General features: G+C 34.4%; 1 protein-coding gene across 2 annotated transcripts in view; it reads left to right on the forward strand.

Annotated features, from left to right (window-relative positions):
* The window catches only part of EPHA4 (EPH receptor A4), a 171,715-nt gene that overhangs the window by 83,491 nt on the left and 75,173 nt on the right, over window positions 1-13,051 (forward strand). For both annotated transcript variants that reach the window (XM_034439431.3, XM_034439433.3), the window contains exon 5: window positions 5,295-5,633. In XM_034439431.3, coding sequence (XP_034295322.1) covers window positions 5,295-5,633 — 339 coding nt within the window. The remainder of the gene's footprint in view (window positions 1-5,294; window positions 5,634-13,051) is intronic.

Here is a 13,051-nt window from a genome sequence, read left to right on the forward strand (position 1 = left end):
AGAAATGAGCAACGCGCATGCGCGAAACTACGCTGACGATCCGGGAAGACATGAACTGGAGAGAAGATCATGCAGACTCGTAGCGAGCATCCCCACGCCGTTTTGCAATTTTCTGCATTTATGAGACCACGGACTACCTCAGGTTGTAAGTAATGGACCCAATAATGTCGGAAATTTACCCAGTGACTTCCCAAAACTAAGGGTTGATGGCATTAATTTACAAGAATGGTATCAACAGCTCCAGGTTGTCTTTATGAAGGAAAACTTACTGTTTTTTATCACTAGTCCCCCAAAAAGACCTTGGACACTAAAAATAGATTGTTTACACCATAGAGCTTTTTTCTTAATAATATCTAGTGTGTCTCCTGCAATGTATCACAGCATTAAGCCAAATTTGACTGTTTCAGAAATTATTCAATGCATGTTTAATTTGTTTCACAGTGACAGTGTAGCTACCACCACAAGGATATCTAAAGACTTCTTTTCATCTAGGATAAAACCAGGGGTTTCCATAAGTGAACATTTAATATCTTTGAACAAAATAAGAGCTGAACTGCATTTGAGGGGGGAGGTGATTTCAGACCAAACAATGAAAAGTGTTATTATCAACTCACTTGATCCATCATGGGACAATTTTATGTCACATTTAGACACAATCAATCTAGGGTATTTATCCATAGAAAGTCTATCTAACAAATTGATAACAGAAGATAATTCTAGAAGGAATCGTTCTAACAATCACACAGAACATAAACCATATAGGAAAGTAGCTTTCCAAGAAAAATATAGTGGAACATTTAAATGTCATAATTGTGGATCCAGGGAACACAATAGAAGAGATTGCCCAAAATTCTTAAAAGAAAGATATAGATCAGAATACAGAAACAAATACGATTATAGACAGCCTTCCATAGAAAGGCATAGATATAGGAGCCCACCAAATCACAGAGAGAATAGAGGGGGCAGAGACAATTCAAAGGATAGAAAGTCTGGTTCACTGAATGGATTAAATAAACAAGACAACACTAACACACAACAAAGTGAGAACAATAATTGGCTTATTGATTCTGGAGCAACTAATCACACCACTAATAACAAAAGTATATTGTCTTCATTTGCAGAAGATAAATTTGTAATTAAGGTAGCTAACCAAGAAAAGGTTCAAGTATTAGGTAGAGGAAATGTGACCTTGCCTGGTCTAGGAAAAATAGAGGGGGTATTACTAATACCTGAAATACCTCATAACATATTAAGTGCCATAAAACTAAGCAGAGATTCTGACATTAACATTGTCTTTTCAAAAGGAAAGGCAACTTTGGAAAAGAATAAAATAAATGTAGGCACTGTGGTGACTAAAGGAGGACTACCTTATCTGATAACAAAAGAAAAATGGTTACATAACATTGATTCAAATATGGAAGATTGTATTGAAATAGATGATGAGAATGTTAGCAACAGTGACAATGATGAATGTAAAATATCTCATGATCACACAGATGCACACAACGATAAGAAGCCAAAGATAGGTAAACCAATTCATGATGAGTGTGCTCACATATTGCATAGGAAGTTAGGACATGCCAGTTTTCCTGTAGTGCAAAAAATGACTGAACACGCAGAAGGTGTTAAAATAAAAAATTGTGAAAATTATCTGGAATGCTCAGTATGTAAATCTACAAAACTAAAAACTAGTCCCAGGCCAAGAAAATCTACCAGATCAACTAACAAAATTTTTGATTTAGTACACATGGACTTAGTTGGTCCATTAACTCCATCAATCACTTATAGAAAACGTTACTTCCTGACAATAGTGGACGATTATAGCCGCTATGGATTTGTTTATACATTAAAACACAAAGATGAAACATTTCAAAAATTTAAAGAATTTTACAAACGCATAGAAACACAACACAACATCAAAATAAAACAAATTATGACAGACAGAGGATGCGAATTCATGTCTAAAGAATTCTCACAATGGTTAAAAGACAAAGGAATGTTACATTACACATCTAGTCCATTTTCTGCGTTCCAAAACGGGATTTCAGAGAGAAAAAATTCCACATTACAAACCATGATTAGATGCACATTGGAAGATGCTGGCTTAAGCAAACAATTCTGGTCAGAAGCCTTACATTATTCAAATTACACACAAAATAGAACATGGTCCAGCATTGTAAATAAGACACCATATGAAGTGATGTATAATAGAAAACCAAAATTAGCACACATGCATATATTTGGAGTCACAGCAGACGTACACATACCTAAACAATTAAGAAGAAAGGGAGAAAATGTGTCCAGGAGACTCAGATTTATGGGATATGAGACTGGCACTAAAGGATACAGATTCATTGATAGTAACAACAAATTTATAGTCTCCAGAACAGCTGTGTTCCATGAACAAGCTAACTGGTCTAAATTACATCTTAATGAGATATTCCCAAATAAACATGAAGATACAAAACCTCATGAGAAAGGGACTATAGAAAAGCAAAATATCAACAAATATAAAAACAAAAACAAAACTTGGACAAATAGCCAACTCAAAATAAAGACAGACACACTAACAAAAAAGGAAGCAAGATATTTGCATGATAACGATAGTAAACCCGAAAAAATCATTAGAAACACCAGAAATCAAATGCCAAATAAATACAAGGATTATGTAATGCACATGAATGGTGAACCAACAACACCCAATACATACGAGGAAGTGTTAAAACTTCCTCACGAAGAAAAGGAAAAATGGGAATTAGCAATGAAGAAAGAGATGGAAAGTTTACAAAGACTAAATGTATTTACACCTGCAACTGCACCTAAAGATAAGACAATTATTGGTACCAGGTGGATATATAAAATTAAGAATTTAGAGGGAGGAAATACTCTATACAAAGCTAGATTAGTTGCACAGGGTTATGCACAGAAATATCCGGAGGACTATACTGACACGTATTCCCCCACTGTAAGAACAGAGAGTGTCAAAACAGCTCTAGTGGTAGCATCAGCACTCAATCTTGATGTATTCCAATATGACATACAGACTGCGTACCTACACGCAAAATTAGATAAAGAAATATACGTGAGAGCACCTCATAGTCAATACACAAACAGAAATGAGACTTGGTTGTTAAACAAGAGTTTATACGGGCTAAAACAATCTGGTAAACGGTGGTATGATTGTTTAGTAAAAGTACTTAAGACCATGGACTTCAACGCTACCACTGCTGATAATTGTTTCTTTGTCAAGAGGGGTGATGATTACATTGAATTTGTATTGATTTATGTGGATGACATTTTATACATAGGAAAACATAAAGAAAGAAGAGAAACTTTTGTAACTAAACTAAATGAGCATTTCTCATTGAAATCTTTAGGCAAGGTAAACAAATACCTTGGTGTCCAAATTAATAAGACAAAAAGGGGATTCAAACTTACCCAGAGAGATAAGATCATAGAACTTTTAAATAAATGCAACTTAAACAATGCCAAACCTTGTGATACACCTATGCAAACTGACTTTCTAAGAAATTCTGATGAATCTTCTCCCGAGTTCAAGGACAATACATTCTATAGATCAATCATAGGTTCACTCCTTTACATATCTAATTGGACTAGACCAGATATCGCTTTACCACTCAATTTATTATCTAGGCATGTCAGCAAACCAACAATGTATCACTGGGAAGCTGTTAAAAGAATTTTAAGATATCTAAAAAGTACACTAGACTTTTGTTTAATGTTAGAGCCTAATGATATTAAAGAACCAAAGCTTACGTGTTATGCAGATGCAGATTGGGCTGGAGACACCTCATGCAGAAAAAGTACATCTGGTTATGTATTTCTCTTAAATGACTGTCCAGTTTACTGGTACACTGGTAAACAAGAACTAGTGGCTACTTCAACGACAGAAGCGGAATATGTTTGTTTATCCAAAGCCGCAAATAACCTTGTATGGTTTAATGATTTAATTTCAGATGTCTGGAAAAAACCTGCTCTGCCCTTTGTTATGCATGAAGACAATAAAGCGGCCATTGAAATATCTAGATCTGATGCCATTGGACAAAGGTCCAGACATATAGATATAAAATTTAAACATGTGAGACAATTATCTCAGGATGGATTTATTAAAGCAGTGCATTGCGACACTTCAGAACAATTAGCTGATATATTGACAAAGCCTTTACCTTCTAAGCAGCATAAATATTTAACCTCTAAGTTGTATGTTTTGTATTGTCCTGAATCTGAGTGTAACTGGTGTTGTATAACGAATCGGCATTTAGAGGGGGATTTGTCAGATGTAAATGCCTTATTCTCTAATGTGTAAATAGTGTACAGACAGGGTATCAGGGGTTAACTTATTCTTCACTTCTTAATGTATTCATAATTCACCACTCCCACATATAGCTCCACCCATTGTATATATAAGGAGCTACCTACACCCTTTCCCTCGCTTCTATCTGTGAATATTCAGTGAATATAGAATGCCTAATGTAAATAAAAGAATATATAGTTAAATCTTTAACTCTTGCTAATCTTATTGAGTCTGATCCTGAAAATATTGCAACAGTTTGGAACTATGGATGTAGCTGTACAAGAGCAGTTTTTATTTGAAGATAGCTTCTGACTGAAACATAAGGAAGCAAAATGCTAGAATTACTTTTTGCAATGCATTGTGTATGAAGCAATAGAATAGAATAGAATAGAATAGAATAGAATAGAATAGAATAGAATAGAAGAGAAGAGAAGAGAAGAGAAGAGAAGAGAAGAGAAGAGAATTCTTTATTGCCGAGTGTGATTGGACACACAAGGAATTTATCTTGGTGCATATGCTCTCAGTGTACATAAAAGACGATACATTCGTCAAGAATCATAAGGTACAACACTTAATGATAGTCATAGGGTACAAATAAGAAATCAAATCATATTAAGAAACTTTAGTGCAGGTCAGAGAAGTATATCATGAGGCTTCCAGGCTGTACATATTCTGCTGGGTTTTTTGAAAGCCCCTCAACTGTAATTTTTAATATGAGAGAAAGCAGAATTAGGAAAACATAGAAACAGTTCGCGTAACAATTTACAAATATTTAAATGAACTGAAATTAAATATAGTATTTATCCTGAGTGTACCTCTTTGTGGAAATTAGCACATGGCACAATGTTCAAAGTCCCAACTGTAGCTCTTGAGTCCAATGAAATTACATAATCCTGTGTAGATATTTCTCTAAAGAGGCTTCCTATTTTTTTAAAAAAATTATTTAGCTAATTTAAAAAAGGATGCTTTTCTTTTGCAGGTCCCCCATCTGCTCCTGAGAACTTGATCTCCAATGTCAATGAGACATCAGTGAATTTGGAATGGAGTTCCCCCCAGAACAAAGGTGGCCGTGAAGATGTCTCTTACAATGTGGTGTGTAAGAGATGTGGAGCTAGTGATCTGAACCGCTGCCGGTCCTGTGGGAGTGGTGTTCACTTCAGTCCTCAGCAGAATGGTTTGAAGTCCACGAGGGTTTCCATTACAGATCTTTTGGCACATACTAACTACACTTTTGAAATCTGGGCAGTGAATGGAGTATCCAAGCAAAATCCAAGCCAAGACCAAGCTGTGTCTGTCACTGTGACCACTAACCAAGCAGGTAAACGTTTTATTCTACTTTCATTTTCCCACTCATTGGAGCTCTTCAGATTCTCAGTCATCCAGGTCATGGTTGTCGCAACAGTGCTTTTTTAAAGAAGCAACTGGACTTTGTTTTTCTTTCAAGACATTTTGCTTCTCATTCAAGAAGAGATGAGAGGCAAAATGTCTTTAACTATATCAACCATATGCAACATTTCAAAAATCAAATTAGCTTCTGAATTAGAAGGTGGCAATCCAACACAAATGAAGAGTTGTCAGCAATTATAGATAAAAGATCTGACCTTCTATTTGGACCAACATTGTAATTATTATACAATTTCTAATACTATTTAGTTTTAATAAAGCAAAGCCCAACCATATAAGTATTTCCTAGATGTATATGCCTCTAAGTGGGAACAATTTGATACTTTACTAATAATATTTGAATTAATATTTGTAGAGTTGAAAACACAGAATAATAGGCTGCTATAGCAAAACATGTTTCTGCTAAACTCAGCCCTCAAGTTGGTTTCATATTTTTTCCTACCATCTGACAGAAATATGAAAGTTTGGAATTCTACCTCAATGGATTAGAAAAGTCCTTCTCCCTACATTTTCCCAAGATTTTGCTTGTTTTTGTTTAGTTTTCTATAGTTTCTGAAATCTATTGGTGTTTTCCCTGCTGCCAAAAAAGAAATAGCTATTTTAAAGACTTATTTGCTCCCAAAGCATTCCAATTCAATTTATTTTAGGAAAATGTACTTTCTGTTATACTCTAGTTAAAAGTAACAGGTAATGGGCTCATATAAAAAATTTGCATTTTGCATATAGCATATTTATCAAGTGTTTGTTTCCACTGTAAATGAAAATATAGTACTATAATGACAAAGATATAGGTTGGTAATCATGGATATTTTCTATTTTATTCATCAACTTGGTTAAGTTTAAACACTATACTTGGCCTTCCAGATTGCTCTTTAATTGTGAAGTGCAAAAAGTATGCTTCAAGAGATTCCTTCTATAATGAACCCTTAGGTTTCCTCCCTTCCTGCCTACATATTAGGAGTTTCAAGATTGCCTTAAATGATCTTGACCTGACAGAAATATTCCTATTTATACAGTATGTGTGAGTCTGTATGTGTGGTTCAAAATAAAATATTTGCATTTTTTTTTTGTTTCAAGCAATGCAGGCTTAAATAACAATATATAAATACCATCATGTGCTTAAAGTGAACATATGAATATGTTGCTATTTTAATGATTTGTGTTTCTATTTATAAATTCTATCTCAATAAGACTACATCTTTGTTTGAAGATTTATATTTAAAATAGTAGCTTGCTGTTGATTCAACTTGATAAGTTTTTATTAAAAAAATCTGTGATACTTTGTAGGAAATTATGTTTAGATAGTGTATAATTGTGGAAAATAGTTGAAGTTGATTATACTAGTGTTTCAATTGCAATCTTGTTACAGTAAACTTACTATCTAACACAGCGGTGAGTTGCTACCGGTTCGCCCCAGATCGGGCGAACTGGTAGCGACGGTGGCAGCAGGCTCTGCCCACCTGCCCGGATGCTTCTGCATATGCACAGAAGCATTGCATGTGCGCATGAGCGAACCAGTAGCAAGGGGTTTTGAAACCCGCCCCTGATCTAACAGATAACTAATGGAATCAGTGATATATGACATGTAGAATGGAATTGCTTCTACTACATACTTTGAACAGCAAGTTTGTATGCTTATGATTTATTAGTTCTTATTAGATTTTCTAATCTAAAGATTTTTAAAGTTCTTTCAGTTCTTTAACTTCAGTGGGTTGGTTAAGCATACAATTTTTTGTCTTCCCTATGATAGTGATAAACATTTAAAGTTTTTTGGTAAGACATTGTAAAACACAATGCAAGAATGGCAAACAATTCCCATATGTATTAGATTAATAGATTGGTTTTAATGGGGAATCAGTTGAAAGATGCAGATGAACATTAGAAAATTTCAGGATATTCTAGTCTTATCTCCTATTTTGTTGGCAGTCTGTTTTGTTTGCTGTTCTTCTGGAAGTTTGAACTTTTAAACAGATATATAAGTCATTTTTGTCATTTGTTATCTGGTTAGGTTAACTTTAGTATTTTTAAAGCTAGTCACACTATTGAAGTGGATTGAGGAAATATTGTTTAAGAGGGAAAGGTCTATAAATAAATAAAGATACTGTTACCAGACAGCACTTAGCTAAAGATACTTTAAAATTGCAGCTTTAGTCAGAGAATGATCTTTTGTATGAAGATATTCAATTCTGGATGATTCCCCGCACCGCACTTTCTTTTTTTTCCAATGTGTCTAGTTGTCAGCCTGCCTGTTGCAAATCTTTATTTTAGAGAAATTGAGTTTTGTAGATTATTTTCTTATAGTTTTCTTATCCACCTCCCAGTATATACCTGCATAAGAAAACTGTTCTTGTTCTCTAAACATGCATTTTAACTTTTGCCTCAATTTTCTGCCAGATATGATCTATAATGCCACAGAAGTATAAAATGAACACATATTTCTACGAGCTACATATTTATTTGATTTTACTTCAGTAGCATCAAACTTCTGGAAGCAGTGCCAATAGTAAACATTGAAGGATGTTATGAACAAAGAGAAGTAGAATTAGACTTGGATTATTTGTCCTAATTAAAGCACAATGTTGAATGGGAAAGAGGGAGGATCAAAAGAAGGTGTTGTTCTTATAGGTTTTTGTATATATTCTAAATAATCAAAACAAGTAAGGTGATTATTACTTCCATGTAGCTCACAAACACAGGAAAATTCTATAAAAAGAACAGATTCTTTATTAGTATTTTGGTATATATTTTTTCAGAAATCCCTGCTTTCCTTCAAATATTGGTTAGAATATCATGTGCATTGCATCAACCTGCACATCACACCCAGAAAATGGACAAAAGGTTCTATGTGTTTTGCCACTTTTATTTGAGATGTAAAGTAGAATATATATAAATCAAATGAGGATCTATGACGATATTATGCCATGAGTCTGTGCTGCTTTCAGTGGCAATGATGGAAATTGCACCAGCATCAAAGGCATCAGATGGCCTTTAATTTAAATTCAGATACTCAATTTTTTTCTCCAAGCCAACTACAGTAGGCTAAGGGTGTTTACTTTCTATTAACCATCTTCTTTATTTTCAACTGTTTCATAAACACATATCTACACATATATTCCTCTCTCCTTCTCTCAGTGAAATGCAAATAGACAATTTAAATAAGTAGCTGTAGAAACACATACAATTTTCGTGCTTAAAAATAAAATATATTTTTTCTAGGTTGTGAAATAATTGAGAATATGCCAGTTGCCATCTGAGCCTAATTAAATACCTGCTTATTTAAATTTTTTCCTAACCTGCTTCCATCAATGATTTCTATTTTTATGCATTTATTCTGTAAATGAGGTAGATACGTTTTTTTAAAAATAAAGTAAAATATAATGTTTAAATGTCAATAACCTGATGTTTTATTTATTCATTAAGAGAGCCAGTGCATGCTTGTTTGTCTTGGCTTTCTTGAGTGAATGTTTGGTTTAGCATGTGTAAGGAAATTAGTAACAGGAAATCAAGTCGATTAATGAGTATTATGTAGAGTTCTCAATGTTGGAAGAGCCAAGGTCATTCTTATTTTTGGTGGGACTTAACTGAAAAGACTAATGCTAAGTCCTTTGGGAATTCTATTTCCTGTACTTGTGAGCTTCCATCTGCCAGTTGGCTTTTGTCTTGCTTGATAAGAATGTCCATGTATGGTGTCTTGTTCCAAGAAGAACAAAAACACATTTACTTGGCAAAAAAGATGTATTAATGGAAAATTTTAAATATGATACTTTGAAACAAAACAAAAATCCAGGAAATCTGACTTTGCTTTATTTATGCATTATATTGCATGCTTCATTCACATACATAGCATGCATGCTGAGACATGATTTTGTTAGTGACTGTTAGATGAATAAACCACAAAGGATGAGATCACACATTGCACTAATCCATAAGTATTTTTTCAACTACAGTGAAATGGGTTCACTGATATCAGGCCCAACCCAAACAACACATTGTGACTTAATGCAGTGTGTGAATCCAGGCTGTGTCTTTAATACAATAACCCTTTCTCCCTGTCATTCTTACTTGGGAAAGGAGAAATTAGAGTGAACAATGTTATAAATTCCTGGGATTTTAGAATTCTTTCAATTCATGACTGTCTCTTGGAAATGCCAGGTTGTTTAGTCTCTTCATTCTGGCTGATTAAAATTATGGGGATATGGGGTGGGGAGAGACAAGTTTTTTAAAATCAGAGAAATATTTAAAGCCAGACACACCCAAGGACTGATGATATGTAATCTTGTTGATATTGTAATGAAGACATTGTTCTGCTTACCAAAGCGATCCATTTAATGAGAATATAGTATTTTCTATAGCAGGTGGTGGTGAAAGTTGAGGAAGTGTTAATTCTCTTCTTCCTTCTATTGCTGGAAGATGAGGTTAACCTGGATGAAAATTCAGAAATTTCTTAACTCATTTTCATTTTAGGGTCAAGGGCTCTGGCTGTTATTATTATTACATAGACAACAATTTGAAACCACAGCTACCAATTTTTTAGTTGGTATTGGCCTTCATACATATTGACTTCTTTCCAAGGACATTGTATGTTATAATGTATCATTGTAGCATATATGCTGATCCAAGCAGTGTGGCCTTTTGTAATTGACAGATGGAAATTTTGTCAATGTGCAGATTTTTTCTAAGTGCGATCCAAGATGTTTTGGTATGACACTCCATGTGCTGATAACTACTGGATTACATAGCTGTGTTTTGCAATAATCTTTCGGTTTCGATTATCAGATTTTGATATTTATGATCTCCAATACTTTATCTTCTATTCCATCATTTTCTGGTATTGCCACAATTATGCACACTTTTATTTTTTTATCCACAGTTTAATCTGGTGTACTATGACCAGGAGTTTTATCAGTTTGCATTTAGAAATTCCACAATATTTTAACCTGCTCGATTTCAACTATCTTTTCAACTTTATGTCCCTATGAAATTTTTATTACTGGTACACGATATTTTTACAGATGTTTTAGTGAATCATTACAAATATTTGTTTGAAGTATCCCTACTTGGTTGGTTATGATTTATAATAATAGACCATAATGCTCCCATGCATGCGCACGTGAACCCCCCTGCTTCCCCCACCCCCGCACATGCACACATGACCCCCGCCCCACATTTTGGGCCTAGTAGGCTTCCCTGCAGCTTCCTGGGCCCAAAAACTGGCCACGGGGGGCACCACATCCCCCGCGTTCCCCTCTCACCCCACCTATGTGCGTATAATCCCTCCCCTCCCCACACGTGTGTGCGATCTCACGCATGCATGCCCATCTCCCACATGTGCCCCACCCCCCACATCCCAAAAATCAGCTGGCCGGTGGGAAGTCCGTGCGCACATGTGCGGTGGAGCTGAGCTGGGTGATGGCTCATGTGCCCGCAGAGACGGCTCTGCATGCCAGCTGTGGCATGTGTGCAATATGTTCACCATCATGGCACTATAACCTCCAGTATTTTAAGTGTATTAAGTTCTGCATAGCAAACATACAGCAACTATTTGACTATAGTTTATTTTACAGTTTAACTTTTTTTTAATGTCTTTATGATCTATAATTGTCTATGCAGCATTTTAAAAAGGAAATAAAAAATGAGTAATATTAGGAAGGTAAAAATAGTAAAAGGTTCAGAGAATAGAAGAGCTGTAGCCTTGAATTGCTTAAATGCTACTGAACCAAATGGTTAACTAAAATTTGTCTATTGCATGTGCTTGGGTAAAGATCTCTGAAAGATAAATAGTGCTGATCAACTGAAAATTCCTTCCATGGTCATTTAATTATGTCCTTGAAAATGTGTAACGTGGTAGGAAATATGTGCTCTTTTCCTTCCCTTTGGCAACCAGCTTTATTCATGTGCAATGGACGTGCTACTTGGAATGTACATACATGCATCCAACACAAAACAAAACAAAAAACGGGAAATCTATTATTGGGAGGGGTTAAATTTATTATTTTAAAGCGATTATTCTTTTTGCTGAAAAAAATAATATAAACAACTGCCTGCTTCTTGGCAAAGCATTTGTACCACCCATTTCCATGAATTTCTATTCAAAAAGAGAGTAAAATCTAAATCAGCAAGCAGAGAAAAGCTTTTTACCACCTTCAGTAAATCAACAACTTTAGAGGTCAATAAACAACTTTGGGCAAATGAAACTACTTTGCAGTACAAAGAGATTATTACAATATTTAAATACAGATTTTGTCCTGTTATAATTTAGTCTTGACATTTTCTGTGGGAAATGAAGTTCATTTATCACTCTGCTGCTAATATTATTTTACAAACAGGTATTGTCTCTATTCATTATTGAGAAAAGGCCAGATGGTTAGAGCAATTTATAGCAATTTATATTTTAAAACTTTTTAAGAAATCCATGATATGACTCTCCATAATTGTTTGATTCAGTCCATTGTATGTTTTGAACTCCTCTCTCTCTTTCTTCTTGTCCATTATAATTCCATGAGGGTTACACAAGGTCAGGCATGTTCATAAGTTCTATTTTTATATAAGTTTTATTAACTGTAAAAGAGAACATAAAAACTAACTCCAACTAATACATAATAATAAAACAAACAAGAAAAAGACAAAAGTGGACAAAGAAAAGATGAAATAGAAAAAAGCTTCCAATTTCTATTTGGAATATATATATATATATTTGTTTATGTAAGTTTTCACGGGTATATATGTGTGTACAGTTAATATCTCGGGTTTCTTCCCGTGTAATTGTAATTGTAACGGGAAGAAACCCGAGATATTAACTGTATACACACACACACACACACACACACACACACACACACACACACATATATATAATTACAAAATTTTCTGTTACTCTGTGATTACAAAAAAGCTCACTTTTTTCTTTCATACATTTTTTAATAATCATCAAAATCACTAGTCACAAATGGAAATGTTTCATGCAAAAAGTCTATAAGGAGTTTCAAGTCAGGAGATAATGTCTTTGTCTAATCAAGCAAGTCTATTTAGCCATGTCTGCAAGTTTCAACATTTTCACAACCATTCTTCTAGTGTGGGTAGAGTTGAACTTTTCTACTTTTGAGTAAACTTGCTGCATTTGTGATATATAAAAACAAAGTTCTTACCTATCTGTTCATTAATTCCAAAAGAAAAATCCCTGGTTTCAATTGTATGTTACTCTTTAAGATCTTTTTAAATTAGCGTTTTCATTTTTATCCAAATTTTTACTGACCCGTATATGTAGTCCATTATGTATCGCCATTCATTTAGTGATGGTTCAGAGTTACGACAACCTTGAAAAAGTGACTTATG

Source organism: Pantherophis guttatus, chromosome 6, assembly GCF_059756535.1.
Source record: "Pantherophis guttatus breed Tessera chromosome 6, ASM5975653v1, whole genome shotgun sequence".
Lineage (NCBI taxonomy): Eukaryota > Metazoa > Chordata > Lepidosauria > Squamata > Colubridae > Pantherophis > Pantherophis guttatus.